The sequence below is a fragment of the Miscanthus floridulus genome, chromosome 10 (genome assembly GCF_019320115.1).
Source record: "Miscanthus floridulus cultivar M001 chromosome 10, ASM1932011v1, whole genome shotgun sequence".
NCBI lineage: Eukaryota > Viridiplantae > Streptophyta > Magnoliopsida > Poales > Poaceae > Miscanthus > Miscanthus floridulus.
Genome location: NC_089589.1, coordinates 71,285,951 through 71,302,925, shown reverse-complemented (window position 1 = coordinate 71,302,925; position 16,975 = coordinate 71,285,951). Strand labels below are relative to the sequence as shown.

General features: G+C 46.3%; 1 protein-coding gene across 1 annotated transcript; it reads right to left on the bottom strand.

Moving 5' to 3' along the window:
- Nucleotides 1–1,024: 1,024 nt before the first annotated feature.
- Nucleotides 1,025–6,570, bottom strand: LOC136484851 (uncharacterized). The gene is made up of 3 exons (XM_066481814.1): nucleotides 6,126–6,570; nucleotides 5,586–5,856; nucleotides 1,025–1,757 (listed from the first exon to the last, which is right to left on the bottom strand). The coding sequence occupies exons 1-3, from the start codon at nucleotides 6,293–6,295 to the stop codon at nucleotides 1,269–1,271; spliced, it is 930 nt and encodes a 309-aa protein (XP_066337911.1). The 5' UTR covers nucleotides 6,296–6,570; the 3' UTR covers nucleotides 1,025–1,268.
- Between the last annotated feature and the right edge of the window lie 10,405 nt (nucleotides 6,571–16,975).

The following is a 16,975-nucleotide window of genomic DNA, read 5'->3' as shown; positions in this document are numbered from 1 at the left end:
GCACTACTGCGTGGCGCTAGGTGAAGACATTGGTTGTGGGGGTGTGCTGCGTGGGCGGTTGACAGATACCGGTGGCTATGATATGTGGTGGGGGCGTGGTGGGCCGGATGCACGTTGGGGATCAACGGATCTGGTGTGCTACTGGTTCAGTTGTTTTGCCCTTGTAGCAGTGGCAGACGATGGCCAAGTGGTGTGTCATGGAGATCCCGATGTGTCCTTCGGCGGGCTTTGTCAAGGGCTCGGGTGAGCGGCAACGTCCTTGGCACTCACACCCGCCAACGCAGTGGATTCGTCATGGCTCGAGCCTGGATGTGCATCTATGGTGGTGGCGGTGGCCAAGGCTCACACAATGACAACGACCGATTTGGCTAGTGATGGCCCTGCTCTTGGGGCAGCCATATCCGTGGCTATGTCCTTGGATCTGCTCAGTGGTAGCGCATAGACGTTGCATGGTGGCTTCTACAGTGGTGGGCTTTGTAGGCATGGCGGCAAAATGTTTTTTGCGTGTGGGTAGTGGTCCAGGAGTTGTGGAGGTGTTGGCGAAAGACTTCCTGGTGATCTTACTGGTCTCGACAATTGCAACGCCTTCGGGTGCCGTTTTCCTTCCGGGAGGTGTTGTCACGGCACTCCACAGTCCTCCTGTTTATCTCCAGGTGAAAATCTAGCCTAGGTGAGGTGGGTGGCGTTGGTGATCCTCATCGTTTTCCTGCATGGAGGCGTCGCCTCGAAGGTCTATCTTCACGCATAGTGATCGATCGCAATTTTGAGTGTCATACTCGGATGAGGATAGGGACTTGGTCTGGATCCTTTGTTTGAGAAAGGCAATGTGATGAAGTCCTGTTACGTGAAGACAAAACAAGTTGAAAGCAAGAAAGAATAAGAAATTCTGAAGCTTAGTCTTTCTAGTTTTTTCTTGGTCCGTGAACTCTCTTTCTTGTTTTTCGTTGTTTTTTTTATGTTCCTCGGGTTTGAGGTTTTGAGTCTAAGAGCTCGTGTACCTTTTGGCTACCCCGATTGACGTAAACACATCTATTCTATTACACTGAAACGTGCACAGATAGTAATTCTCACTGACATATATAGTCTGATAGCAGTACGTATATAGATGCGGGGCATCCCCCGATCGACGCGTGCACTCCGTCGTTCCTACAAAACAACATACATATAGTATAGAATCTATTTACTTACTTAGGCACACAATGCAACTACGCGTGCAGCAGCTGACCGACGACGCCGCTGCTAATAACTCTCGGTGGCGGCCACGTCACTCACACCTCGGCGGCGGCGGCGGCAGCGGCGGCCGGCACGGTGGCCTGCGCGATCCTCCTGAGCTTAGCGACGACCATGACGAGCTTGCTATTGAGGCGGCTCACGATGCAGCGCGGCAGCCACCCGGCGGCCGGGTCCAGCTGCACAACGTACGTCACGACGCACGATCCCGCGTCGCCGTCGAGCCTCTCGACGACCCAGCCGGACTGCAGCAGCAGACTGCGGCCGACGACGACGGAGCCGCCGCCGGGCAGCAGGCCCGCGGCGATCTCCTTGGGCAGCGCGGCCACCGCGACCACCAGCGTGCCGTCGTCCATGGCCTGGCGCCGCTCGTAGACAACCAGGTCCCGGCGCCGGGCGGGCCGGGCCGGACGCCGGCTGGTGGTGGTGGAGGAGGAGGCGTCGCCGAACTTGAGGTGGATGATGCTCAGGTCGTCGCCGAGCTCCCTGATGTACGAAGACTCCACCAGCTGGTCCGACTCCCACTGCTGCACTTGCAAAAACAAAAAAAAAACGCGGGCATGTTACTATTGTAAACAAAGTATTTCAAGTTGGGTCAGTCTTGGTAAAAAGTAATATGGCCCAAGCCTGATACGGTTGAGGGATGAAAATAAGAGTCCAAGCCTATCCAATGCACTTTCGAGTGGGTAGGCTTTTTTTGGCCCACGAAACCACGAACACAGGCACAGCTACTACAAAAGCCTAGCTACCTGCTACTTACACATTATTAGGAGCCTATATATAAACGACTCGCGCAATAGTCGCAATGGGAGTTTTATGGCCAGTCGAAAATAGTTTCGTCGGATAGAATGAGTTTCATGGCGATGAAAACTTGTTTACACTATTTCTAATACTAGAGTCTTAGAAGCGGAGCCACGAAACTTCCACTATAGGCCCCGTTTGGCAGGGCTCTAGCGGCTCCGGCTCCCGCACCTGTCGGCCGCTCAGGGGTTGATAGGTGCCAGGGAGCCGGAGCCGCGGAGCCCAAAAAACGAGCTTCTCCGGCTCCGATGGTGTCTGTGAGAGAGGAAAGAAGGAGAGAGAAAAACGACTCCGATGAACAGTACCAGGTGTCGGCTGCTCAGGGGCCGATAGGCCGGAGCTGGAGCCCGGCCAAACGGGGCCTGAGACTTAACCTAATTATCCTACCTAGAGTAGGAGTAGCTAGATAGAAGGACTGGTAATGCGACAGAGCATATGGCTTGTTATTAGGTACTGGCCCCAAAAGTGGTAAGAGGCCCTCCCGCCAGATCGAGACCGGCCCAGCCTTGGTGGCTAGCTAGTACCAGGGATGAAAACGGTGCGGATATTTTTCGATCATATTTGAAACCGAATCTGTTAAGAGGGGTTGAGATTTGTCCGTATCCGAGTCCGGATATTCAACATCCGATACCGTATCCGTATCCGAATACTCAAATCTCATATTTATGATGTCGATATCCAATCGTATCATATCCGACATAGTTGACACTATCCGTATTCGAATCCGAATCTGGACAAAAATATAAAAACAAATAAAATATCGGTGATATCCGTCCGCATCCGATCTGTTTTCGTCCCTAGCTACTACGTGCCAGCAATCTGTACACTCATTTCCTGCAAGTGGCAAGCAAAAAGTTTCTACTACACAAAACGTTGCGAGTCCAAGTGCACTCATTCGGTCATTCCCCAGCCACACGCACGTTATTAGTACTATCTTGTAAGTATGCTTTGGTGTCAGGTCTAGCGTGACCTGGCATTCATCAGTACTGAAATGATTAGTTAGCTCCCAGCTGTATATATATGGAGTTTGTTTTCACTACGTGCAGAAATTAATTAGCAATGCGCTCTTGTTACATATATGAATGAAGATATACTGAGTCCGAGTGGGCAAAGATCGTATATGTAAGCAAAGCTAAGTCGCGGAACAAAAGAGACCACTACGTACACAGCCGGTGCTCCTCCTTTTGTCAGCCGGTGACATGCATTTCCTGTTATTACTACTTTTAAAATTACAGTTTATTTTAGCATTGTTTTAGTTAAGTCAAACTTCCAGTGTGGTCAAACTTTATACAAATTAGTTCCACTAAATTCTACGGAGTATCTAACATCCGAGTTCACTATCTATTTATTTAAAATGTTGGAGAAGTTAAGAGTGAGCTCACCATGGTTCAAACTTCAAAAACAGACGCGCGCAATGCAGAGAGCACATGCATGTGGCTCAACGTGCGGTCACATGCACGCCTGCATCAGGGCACGCATCTACGGCTACTTGTATAATAATAATTCATGCATCTACTCCGAAACTTGTATTAATTCATTCACGCGCACGCACCTAATCAAGGCCTCGTTTAGATTGCAAAAAAAAAATAAACCTGATGAATAGTATCACTTTCGTCTTATTTGGCAAATATTGTCCAATCCTGGACCAACTAGGCTCAAAAGATTTATCTCGTGATTTCCAACTAAACTGTGTAATTAGTTATTTTTTTTACATACATTTAATACTCCATGCAAGCGGCTAAAAATTGATGTGATGAAGAGAGAGTGAAAAAACTTAGAATTTGGATGGCATCTAAACAAGGCCCAAAGTTAATAATTCATTCATCCTCGTATACCACGGCTCAGTTTAGTTCCAAAATTTTTGGCAAAATGGGCAATGTAATATTTTCGTTGTTATTTGGCAAATAGTATCCAATCATAGTCTAATTAGGCTTAAAAGATTCGTCTCGTGGATTTCGTCTAAACTATGTAATTAGTTTTATTTTTTATTTATATTTAATACTTCATGTATGCGTCTAAAGATTCGATGTGACGGGGAATCTTGAAAAATTTTGCAAAATGGGGTGGAACTAAACTGGCCCCACAACGGCTTTCTGGTACCTGTATGCTCACTGCTGCTGCTCTGTTCTAATTGAATACTCCAGCACCGGCACAACCTAACCCCTGCTTCACGATTTCTTTTCTTTTCTTTTCTTTTCTTTTTTTGCTTTTCTTATATTATTACACAGTTATTACAAAGTAGGAGGAGTACCCCGCTTGGGACACCCGACTACCCGAGGGACAGGTGTCAGATGCTGAACATGTCATTTGCCAGTAATAGTTATTGCGCCGGTTTTTAACAGTTTTTTCTTCTTTTAGCCTTTTGTTAGGAGTGACCCTGCTCCACGTCCTCAAGAAAACATATCCCTACCATGTACTGTACGTATGTATTTGTTATTGCAAATTTTGTGGACAAGAAATTTTCAATCCGTAACCCTAAATACCGCTTCTTCACCATAAAGCTCGTTTCCAGCAATATTCTGAGTGTCCATAACTAAATAAAGCTGAAAAGGGCACTCACAAAACTCTTGTTGCAACTGACCGATGGACGGAACCATTTTTTTTTTTTTTTGCGCTAGGTAATAAGAGAGCTGTCGCAAGGTGATTGGTAAGAGTAGTTCCGGGTCACCGTTGGGCGTTGGATGGGAATGGGATGGACGGTGCCTGCCTGCTACGTAGATTCCCTACAAAAAAAGCTTTAAGAATCACGGGTGTAGTACGTCGCAGCAGGGCTTCCCTTCACCACGCCCACAGTGCATGCGTTTAATTTAATTTAATTTAATTTATTTACCAGCAAGAGTCACGAGCCACAATTACTTACTGCCGTCTGATCTACTAGCTACCACCGTATATCTCATTCACCGGCGGCACCGCCAGGCGCCAGCTTTTTATTACCAACAAAAATGCTAGTACTTTTTTTTGTCCTGTTTAATTTTTTCCTTGCGTCCTAGTAAGCTGCTGACGACCCTAAAATCTAGACAAATAGGGACATGGACACTGCGTCCTAGTAAGCTCTTCTATGTATGATCAAAACTATAAAAAAACTAAATGTGTTTAACTAAGGACAAACTTGGCTTTGGGACTTTGAGTACATTTGTATATTACTCCTACTCGGATGAAGCAAATCGTACTCGCATTGCATTCAACGAAAGGCGGTTTTGATTAGCCAAGTCACATGGACATAAAGTGCTAGTCCTAGATCGAGCAAAGTTACTACCCAAAGCAGGTCGCTAGCTTTTAATTAACCACAACCACAAGCACGGCCCATGGCAACAGATATGGATGGAACCCAAAGTCTTCGATTTGCGGAAGCCGTAATCACTTTATCAGCTTTTTGACCTAGAGTAAGTGAAGAAGTTACTCCTAGCTACTTGAAATGGAAATGAAAAAAGAAATCTTAGAATAATCACTTTCCTCAAACCCTTTAACAAGCTATAATACTACTCGTAGATTAACTATCAGTGTGTCGCGAGCGAATAGTAATTAATATATTCGCAGGAAGGTATCTATGGTACCTTGGCGGCGACGACGGCGTTGGCGACGGCCATGAACTGCTCCGGCGAGACGTTCTGCAGCAGCCAGCGGCTCCGGAAGACGTGCGCGGGCCCCGTCCGCCGCTTGGATATCTCCACGCCGTTGTGGTACACCAGCACCTTCCACCCGTCGTCGCCGTCGCCGTCGCCGTTGGCGCCGCCCCGGCCGGAGTCGGACGCCGCCAGCAGCTCCTGGATGCAGCTCTCGCTCGCGTAGCTCACGTACCTCCGCAACGAATCCTCGCTTATAGACCTAATTCATTCCATATTCGTAGCATACACATCGATCATCAGGCTACTTCATTTGACCACCACCAAGTGATTGAATGAACACTGTAATTAAACAATGATTTCTTCATCCTCACCTAGCTAGCCAGCTAGCTAGGTGATCGATCATACTACTTAGGCGATGATTAGAGCAAATAGACCTATGTAATGTATAATGTAATCAATTGGGAACAACAGCAAAAGATGGACAAGGTGGAATGCCAAATGATTTTTGGTCTCAGAATAGAATGTCACCATGATCTGGAGCAGGCAGGTGCTGCAGAAGGGGAGGGCAGAGAGCTGCCGCCGCTGCTCATGCTGCTGGCTCTGCTCTCAGCAGGGCTCTGAAACCCACTGCCGCCGCCGCCGCCTTGCGCCTGCGACGATACGCCGATGACTGAATGCGAAGGAAATATGGAACACATGAACGCTGCTGGATTTTTCTCCAGTGACGACGCGAGAGAGAGATGAGGAGATTTGAGGGACGACGAAATAAATCGAGCTTTATAGGGTAGGCCGGGTAAAATTTGAAAGGTGTGTTGGTGTTGGAATGGAACGGAGCAGGTGTAAAGACTTTATAGGAATGGCGACTTGAGAGCCTGAGAGGTGGGTTTTAAGAGGCCGGCCGGCCGGGGCCGGAGATGAAATAGAGGTGGAGGTGGAGATGGAGGCAGATGCAGTGATTGGGGCACATGGAGAGTGGCAGTGCTGACAGACAGGGCGGTGGTGGAGTCAAGCGCAAGCGCAGCAGGGGCAGAGCAGAGCACGGGGGAACGGATGGAGAAGAATGCATATGCATGCATGGGAGAGTACTGCCATGGTGACCAAGTTTTTTTTTTTTTTTTTTTTTTACAAGAATCACATGGATGTATTATATGGAGGCCTTGTCGGTCAGCCAGCAAGGGAAATTCTTTTCATACCCATAACGGTCCTTACCGAATCGGCCGGAGTTTGTTAGTTTTTACTTCTCTCTTGTGCCAATCACTTTAGCAACTATCATACTCCTACATATTATCATTCCCTTTGTTCCAAATGATAAGACGTTAAATTTATTACAAATTATAAAATATTTTAACGACTTATAATTTGGAATGGATGAAGTAGCTGAGAGCAGAAAAATGACTTGGGTGCCCTATCTGTTACTGTCAGCAGTTGCCATTCCTAAGGCTTACCCATCTCCCAGATATTAACCGGTGCATGCATATAATTAAGGAGATGCGATTCAATTAGTTGGCACGATGCACCATAATTAGTATCCACCTGTAGCATAATTTGAAGGTAAACTAAAGTGTTGGGCCCACCGTGATGGTGTAATTCTGAAATGACAATTTTTTTTTTTGTCGAACAAAAGGTGGTGGCATAGGAATTGCACATGGTGATAAAACAAAATGATGAATTGTATGCACTAAACTAAGTGCTGTTTTTCAGCATGGCATATGAATGAGTGGCAAGCACTGAAAATCTCCCCTTCTTAGCTTTAACCTAGGAAATGAGACTTTGTATGTAGTGGTTGCTTCAAGGATTTTCGTTATATACATACATTTGCAAACACTAAAACTTAGCCGAGTCCTTGAGAAGTTTTTAAGCACCTCTGATCTGTACACATAATGTTGTTTGTAGGTTTTTAGTGGTTGAGTGCTGTAGCTACAAATTTCTCCAGTCCACATGCAGTATTTAAGGAATCCTTTTTGTGCAGCAGTTGTTTGTAAGTTATTCAGTGGTTGCGTGCTGTTACCGTAGTGCAAATGCCCAAGAAAAGGATTCTTTGCCTTTGGTGGTCATAAAGGGATGAAGCAAAGGGAAGGTTTCTGCACATGGTATGTTGGCATGCACTTGTTGGCAAACCTACTCTGCAAAGAAAAGAATTGGGCTTTTATTAGGTGACCAAACTATATCTGATGATGATACAAAAAAAAGGTGATGGAAAAAAAAGGAAGGGGATTAAATGATGGCTTTCGGGGCACTTGTCCTTGTTCCTGTGGGGTTTTTAGGGCATAATTGCCTCTCATTGCACATACATGTGTGCCAACGAGGCTCCAAGCGGAGTAATAATGCCACATCAGAAGGAGAAGGACCATTAGGACCTTTTCTTCGATGAAGGGTCGATCGTATTGTTCAAGGTACTTAAACAGGTAGCTAGCACAAGGCACTGCAACCACATGCATGCAATTGGTGTGCTTTAATTTGGAGGGAAAGGTGAAAGTTAGATGCTTGGCCGAAAGTTCCAAATGATATCTTTTACTGGACCTCTAGTAAGGGTGATGAGGTTGGGAACACTTTTACTGTCTGGTTTTTATTTTTACTAGAAACTGGGATAAAGACATATAATGTTTGTTACAGTAAAATATATTCTACGTACCAATTAATTACCCTGATGCTCCTTTGCCACGGACACACATTAGTTAAACCGACTACAACGACATCATTCTAGAGGTCTCAAGGTCATTACTGACTAGGCGATGGACATGGCAAACATAGCACGTAGTCTTATTAGTTGCACTACGGACGGGGTCAGTACCCAGTACACTCTTCTTCTTCTTTTTACGAAAGAAAAATTATATTAGATAATAGCTGGGTATATCAACATATTATGAGCACTCTGGATTACATCCAAAAATTGATTTTTATCCAAATTGTACCCACGCTGTGAATAGATCTCGATCTCAAAACTAAACATGTACGACGCTTTGCAGTATGAATGACCGCACAGGCAAATACTCGGCAAAAGGCCTGAGAACAGATGCCCAACGAACGACGGCCAATATTCATGTAGGCGGAGTTGAGAAACTTCTTTCTGCCACCGAAGAATGAGGAAGACCAATCTGAAACTTATTCTCTAGTCCTTCATCGTGGCCAGATCTAACCACAAAAAACGGAGAAGAGACCGGAGAAGATTATTCCATGACAGTGACGCCATCTCCGCATTGATGTCGTCGTCCGAAAATAAAAGTCTTCATGTCATACTGGTGAGGATGCTGACGCCATAGTTGTCGCCCTCTTCTTCAACAGAGCTGACATAGAGAAAACGATTCCACCATGCCCTCTCGCCGTCGCCAGAGAGGAGGATGAGATGAATCCCTAAAACCAAAAAACTTACATAGAGAGACCTTAACTTTAAGGATTCGATCTACTAGAAAAACCTATTAAAAACATTGGATCTCCACTCCCTCCGGCCTCCGGCGATATGCCGGAGGGGGAAGGGAGGGGGACCAACAGTGGTGGAGGCGGGGGCGGCGGCGGCGGCGGCGCTGAGACGTGAGACCTAACGACCTGAGTGAGGTTTTCCCGAAGTGATTCAGATTGAAATGGTGGTAATTGAACAGTACTACCCAGTACACTCAAAACAGTGCAGTAGCACGAAGCTGTCGTTGGGTAAAACGTTGAAAGTCTTGCAAACCCAAGGCTGTTTTCAAGTGACCGTAACAAAAATTGAAACTTTTGCGCTACTACTTGCTGTACGTCCTTGCTACCCAGCTAATGTGTTACCTTAGACATGGGCTGTCTGCCTGTCTCTGACTTGAATGCTGCACAAGACGGCGATGTGCATGCATGTTTTCATGTTTCTCGATCAGGGCCTAAATGTTAAGGTAACATGATTGTTGTAGGCACCCTATATATCTTCATGCTACACCCATTGGTTGAGCAGTCAAAGGGGCGCGCCGCAGTGGTTGAGCAATTAACATAACATGTTTTCATGCTACACCAGACGTGCTGCGCCGCCAAGGCGGTCACCAGCGCACGCGGTGTTAGCGTAGGTGGCATGGGAAAAGGGAAAGAATGGAGCTAGAAGAAGAATATATAGAGAGGAGAATTGGCGTTTTGCTTTACTGCATAATTAGTACTATCTCCTTACATGGCGCTCGTGCCCTTAGGGCAGTCCCAATAAAAAAAACTAGTAGTTTCTATAACATAGGATACCGCACCAAAAAAGCACTCCTTTCCAACCCATGATTTCTATGAGTAATAACTATTTTCTCTTTCTCTCTCCCAACTCTATCTTTTCCTCCAATGGGAGTGCGACACGAGCTCCCTAGAAACTGGTGGTTTCTCCCCAATGGCGATTTCATGGTTTCTTAGTGCATTGGGTCAAGAGTAGACCTGGTTTCTTCATGAAGAAACCATTTCTATGATTTTTGCTCTCTTTCTTCATTAATTACGTTGCCACATCAGCGTTTTGCCTACATGGCAAGTCATTTAAAGAGGATAGAAACCATCATCAATGCACCATTGGGACTGCCCTTAGTAGCCTGCAAAGGATCAGGCAAACCTAGAGGGAGTGTGAATATGCCTATTTAAAATTTAAACTCAATTGCATCGGTTAGTACAGATGTGACAATTCCGCACTTGCACACATCTGCGGCACTTTCGATCTGCGGATCAGAGCAACTCGAAACCACAATTCAAAATCTGGTAAAGGAATAGTAGATTGAGTGAATTACTAGTGTTCCTATTCCTAGTAGTAATTATTAGGTCCTATTCCACCGATTCTCGAAGGTTGGAAACTCTTGTACAAGTAGATCGAGTGCAAACCCCAACTTCACAACCAACACAAGTAGAGCACAAAGAAAACAGCAAGAACGCAAAGGACAATGTGTTTATCCCGTAGTTCGGCTCACCGTAAAGGCTAGCCTACCTCCACGTTGTTGAGCAAGCCACCAAGGCTTGGGTTTCATCGAACCCTATTCTCTTCTCAAGGCAAGAGAGCAAGTCTCAAGCTTAGAGAGTTCTTACTAAATTTCGGGGGTGGTTATAAACTTTCTGGATCACCCACAAGATGTTATAGAGCTTTAACGGACACCTAGCTGTAACACCCTAAAAATTTGATTTAGTTTTAAAATCACTAAAAAATTGAACTTTTTAAAACTTTGCATAGAAACTCACACATACATCTAGTTAACCTAGAAAATAATATAAATAAATAAACATAGGAATAGAATATTAGGAAACCTTGATTGGTTGAGTGTTTGTTTGCTTGTTGAACTTATGGTGGCATCGCTAAATTCAAACTGTATTTGAATTTGCATTCAAACCATTTCAAAATAGCTAAATAGGAAAAGAAGGAAAATAGAAAAGGAAAGGAAATAGAAAAGGGGCAACGGGCCTCCTCTCCCTTCCCCTCTCCATTCAGCCCGCAACGCAGCCCACTTCCCCCTCCCTTCTTCCCCTTCCCACATGGGTCGGTCGCGGCCCAGTACCACAGCGCTAGCAGCCCGCGGCCCTTCTCCCTCCCTCCCTCTCTCTCTCTCTCTCTCTCTCTCTCTCTCTCTCTCTCTCTCTCTCTCTCTCTCTCTCTCTCTCTCTCCGACAGGTGGGACCTGGCCGTCAGCTCCTTCATCTCCCCCACGCCGACCACGCCTGCGCCGCCGTACCGGCCCCGCCGTGGACCAGCTCGGCGCCGGGGATGACGGGCGCACAGTCGCCGAATTGACGACACCCCGAGCTGTCCCATCTCCCCTCTCCCTCCCTCTCTTCTCTCTCAATGCCCACAATGCGTCAATGCCGGCAAGGGAAGACCTCACCGATGTGACCAAGCACGGTGACGACCTTGCCGGAGTATGAACGGACGTGGAGGCGTCCAGCTCACCGCCACCGAGCTCGAGCACATGCGTGAGGTGGAAAATATCCACCGGCAGGCAGGGAAATATCCCGCCATCGCTGCCGACCTTGCCCGCCTATAAAAGGGGCTGGCCGGTGAGCCTCCGCCTCACCCACCACCGCTTCGAGCTCCGCGGTGAGCCGGAACACACCATCTCCCCCTCTGTTTCCTCTTTCCCCCTTCCGGTAAGAGCGCTAGGTCGGTTTTCCCCAATCCGGTCTCCGCCGATGCCATTGGAGCTTCCTCCCTCTTCTTCCCCTCTTGCTGCGTCCCCGGCCAATTGGAGCAGCAGGTGGGTTTCCCCATAGCCTCCTCTATCTAATGGCATAGCTATTTCCTTCTCTTCCCCTCTGTGTTGCCCGGTCCGTGTGCACCGTGCACCACCGAGCCGCCATGGCCGTCACCCCCATAGCGTTTCTCACACTCCTGCGCACCCGCACATGTAGTTGGTTATGTAGTTTAGGCTAGTTAGGAGCACCTTCACCTCTCGCCACCACCAAAATGGCTCCAACGAGCCACCACCGCCGTCTCGGACGCCCGCAGCTGCCGTGGAACCCACCACCGGCCGCGGCGAGCAACCCCAAGCGTCGTCCACCTACCACACATCCTTCCTGAGGCACGACGCCGCCGGCGAAGCTTTTCCCGACAAGCCCGTGGCTGCCTTCCCTGTTCTGGTCGACGCCGACGGCCACCGTCCCATCGTCGTTCCCCTCTTCCCTTCCTTCTCTCACTAACGGGTGGGACGGGGGCATAACGGTGTCCCCGTTACCGCCGTCCCCATCCGTTACCTTCCCCTCCTCCTCTTCTCTCTGTCACGTGGGCCATGGTCCTGACGCCGTCCTAAGCTGACGTGGCCATGGGACCCACCTGTCACACACACACACGCACACCACACACAACGTTGGGTACACTAAGGAAAACACTGGGTACACTTGGTTAATGCACACATAATGTTAAAAACCTATTTCCCCGACTTAGAAAAATTCCTAGAAAATTTGTAAATAAACTAGATGCATTAAAGAAATTAACCATGTAGTTTGCACCCATTGTCATGCACTAGAGAATGCATATAAAATTCTACCTAGTTAATTAGCTATAGAATAAACTTCTAAAATTCATAACTTTTAAACCATAACTCCGTTTTGCATGAAGCCACATCTAAAATTCATCTAAAATCAAACCCTACCATATGCACCTAGTGCCACCATATAGTTATATGTTTGATTTTGCCTTTTTCTTTTGCGAGTAGCGGTAGTCTTATTCGACCGATACGTCCGACAGACGACAGTGATCGTCAGGAGGACGAAGGCCCGAATTTCGTAGACGTGCCAGAAAGTGTCAACGACGAAGGCAAGTCCTAGCTCCCCTCCCTACCATCTTGCTTAAAACCACCGAAATGTTAAAATATGACTATGAGATTATTACCTTCGAAAATGAGCTTGGTTAGTATGAAACAATTAAGATAAATGGTTATCTTGTTATTTTATGAGCTCCACACCATGACTAGATTTAGGGATAATAATAGAACTTAAAACTTGTTAAACCTAAACTAAACCCCGACATGGGACGAGTAGTGGTAAACTATGGAGGTAGTTTACTATGGCAGGGATGCTTAGAGAGTATTCCTGTGGGAGATACTCACATCGGTCACATAAGGACCGGTTCGTAGTCCCTCTCGCCTAGTGAGTTATTTTCATATAGCTACATGTCTATTTGGGTAGGCTTGACCTCACACCCCGTTAGATAGAAGTATAGTTTCTACTAGGAGGCCGATTTAGGCAGCGGAATATCAGGAGCCGATACAGGGATGGATTTCTTTCGTATTCGGTTGGCGTGGATGCTATGTGATCTTCCACGTTAAGCTTTAGGTTTTTAGGCCACGTTCGAGCCACTGCTTTCTTGGCCGTGTTCGAGCCATGTTTTCTTTTGTGATGATTTGGTATCATCACGTTTGGGGGGATTTGGTATCTTCCCAGTTTTGTGTCTCCAACCTTTGAGAAGCCATAGTAGAGTTATATAGACATCTAAGGTCGCGTACATTCGGGTACGAGGTCTCATTAGGTCTATTTCGTCCACCGATCATCGATGAGGTTGCACCTATCGTGTGGTGAAATTTGTACACCTCTGCAGAGTTTATTAAATCTATTCGAATAGCCATGTCCTTGGAATGGGCAAATGCTAGGATGGGATACTATAATTAGTTGTACTTTTATGTGTAATGAAACTGATAATGAAATGATGCTAACCCGAGCACTAGTGGGAATGGTAATACTCCGCTAGGACCCAACCTTTAATCATAATCACCACCACATGTCTATTTCCACCCTGTGGTTGGGACTTGCTGAGTACGTATGTACTCACCCGTTATTGACTCACATACCTTGGCATAGAAGAAGACTATGACTTCGAATATGAAACGTACCATGAGGATTAGGTTTCCCGTAAAGAGATACAATCGTAGGAATGTGACATCGAGGCTAGGGTTTCGTCCGCGCTCAAGTTGCCTGTGGAATAGGATGTCGTTTCATTGTATTATAATCCCGCTTTAGAGACCACCAATAATGTCGTTTCTCAAACGTAGCCTTCCTCTAGCTATGTAGCCTATGACTATGTCCCTTAGGCCACTGTTGTAGACCTTAATTTAGAATATCAATAAAACTCGGAACCTTTATTATATATTTATGTACCATTCCTATGATGTGATTAGTGCGTATTTGTGCGTGATCCTGTTGTAAATACGGATGCACCAAGGACTCTCAAATTGAGGGGTCGACACTAACCATCTAGGAGCTCTTGCTCGAAGAGTAACAAATACATGACGCCGGTTTGAATGCGAACCGAGTGTTCTAGGAGTTGAAGTTCAAGATGACAAGCTCTCTTTTGAATTTTGGAGGCCAATCTCTCAAGAAATCACTGGGATTAAGCCTTCAATGGCTTGGGAGAGCTTGTCTGCTGGTTGTTGGAGAGTGAATGTATGAACTGACCATTGGGAGGAAGAAGAAAGGGTATAAATATCCCATGTATCCCAACTAACCGTTAATAAGTCGCGGCGGTTCTACGAAATGTGCAGCACTTCCGCAGTGTGGGCAGTGCAGCAGACCCATGCGGCACTTCCACGCAAGCCAGCAACAGAAACAGAGGATAGGCTTTGGCTGGCTTGCCTAAGATGTGAGGAAACATGCAAGGTGGGTAAAAGTTGAGCACTTGGTTGTACATTGAAGCCTGTATTTTGCATCCCTTTTGATAGTACGACGGTTTCTATACTCAATTTCAAAATATAAAATGAATTTAAACTTTCATTAGGTCCACCACCGCATCATTTTGTAATTGGGGGCTCCACCAAGTGAACTAGTATCCTCACAAAGTATTCACCTGCATGTCAACTCGATAAATCTTATTAGTTCATTAATTATGTGGTCATCATCACCAAAAACCCACATTATAACTTGATTGCACTTACATAGCCGCACGTAGGCGGAGTGGAACACGGGTGGCGTGCGGCGGCTTCTCCACTGCGTGGACCCATTCTGGGTCGTAGACTCGAGTATTGGTTCTTCCGGGCTTTGATGTGCGCAACGTTGTTAGCCCATATCCTTCTCTCCTGCACTTGCCTTTGGCTTTCTGCCATCTTCCTTAGCCGCATCAGGGACTTGGCCACTGACTTGCGGACTCGGTGAGGCGAACCCCGACGCTAGCAGCCATAGGCAGCTTCGCTCCGGTGTGGCCAAGCACAGGCGTAGATCCATGACTACCGGGTACTGGTGCGGCAGCCCCTGACACACCGACCGGGCGCAGGCATGACTACAACGAGGTTCAGCGCAAATATATGGTGGAAATGGTGCGGCAGCCTATGGTGGAAATGGACTCCGATGGTGGGCCAGTGCATTCATCACTGTAGTTGATCGTGTTTTTTAAAAAAATATTGCAAAAACGTTATCACCGCCGACTAGATTCTCCTCTGGTTTGGACCCAACAGTGATAACCATTGGGGCGAAACCGACGGTGATGGCCCTTTACGAACCAACGGTGATGTGCAATCTATAGTAGTGCTTGTCAAATGGAACTAACCAAAGGCATACGGAGATTGCGTAATGGAGGCACTCGAAACTTCTTCTCATTATTAGAAGTCAATGTCACAACTCATGTTAATATAAAGCATGCACACAACTTTTGCGAAGTCAATGGCACGACGCATGTTTATATAAAAGCATGCACACAACTTTTGCTTCAATGTAATATAGTGAATTGTCTTTACAACAAAATCACATTGATAGAAGAATGTCCTCACCACATATAGTGGCAACTAAAGTGTCTCAAGGCCGGCTCTTTTCCTATACTACTGACAAATAATGGGTTTGGATGCGTGTTGCGTGATATAAGCTAGATTGCTGGCTAGCTGGTCAGCGTGTGGCGACCATTGAGGCATTGCGTGCATGCAGGGATATTCCTTTATCTAGCGCGCGCGCACACACACTTACATTATATACGTTCTGAAAATGAGGAAAAAAGAACATAATCCACTGAACGATTGTTGGAAGTCCAGCTCCATTACCATATTTTGAGGTGTTGACTTAACAAAGTACTTGGTGCCAAGCTATCTAGCTGTTGCAGCCACTTCGATATGCTGGTAGCCAGGTTGACCTTTGGGGTGGATCAAAACTCATAGCTGGGGGTTCATCTTGTCGATCCATGTGGATGCTCTATCTTTGGGTTGACCAGCAGCTGGTGCCCAAGATTGAATATGAACACAGTTCATCATAGGCGAGCCAACTGTATCTCATCTAATCACCGAAGAAGGAAGCTGCAAATCAGTGGCATCAATAGTCTGGTCATCTTGATTCCAAGTCAGTACAGCATGCCTCACAAAAGGTGAGGATATTAAACTGATAGTAGATTTACTTAAATGTGTGAATTCTTTGTGTTAGATAACTACCATCCATGCATTCTTTCCTATTATCAGTAGAAGACGGATAAGGGGATAAGGAAGCTAATATATACTACTACTCTACTTTGGTTGACTCAGTGTCTCAGTGAACCTGCAGGCTGCAGAAGATGATAAGTTTCTATTTATTTCAGTACATTTGGTCCCTATGGATCTCATTGGCGGTTGTTTTAGTTTGCTCACTGCTTGTCCCCCCCAAGAACAACATTGACCAGACAGTCCATCCTTCCTCAGAAGTCACAACGGTATCCATGCATCATGCTAACTCACTGTTCAATACTAATTCTGAATCTCATCTCACAATATTATTTATTCATGTGAGAGGTAAAGGATGCCTGACAGTGACAGATCAGAGCATACATGCATGCATGCATGCTCTAGAGATTGGTAACTCTGACACCGATGTTAGCTGGTTGCTTGACAAGTTAAGGCCTCGACAGGCACCCTGCAGGGCTCATGTAATCAAAGATCTGATCTGACCAAACGGTTAGCAGTCCATCAGATAGTTGCTGTCCACGCTGTCGCTAGTTATTCATTGCACTCAGCACTACAGCCTATAAATTTATA

Excerpts from the sequence above, each read along its gene's own strand:
- LOC136484851 (XM_066481814.1), bottom strand. The coding sequence starts at position 6,295 with ATGTGTTCCATATTTCCTTCGCATTCAGTCATCGGCGTATCGTCGCAG. Across the intron at positions 5,857-6,125 it reads CCTGCCTGCTCCAGATCATG|GTCTATAAGCGAGGATTCGT; the intron begins GTGACATTCTAT and ends GGAATGAATTAG. Across the intron at positions 1,758-5,585 it reads ACGCCGTCGTCGCCGCCAAG|CAGTGGGAGTCGGACCAGCT; the intron begins GTACCATAGATA and ends TTGCAAGTGCAG.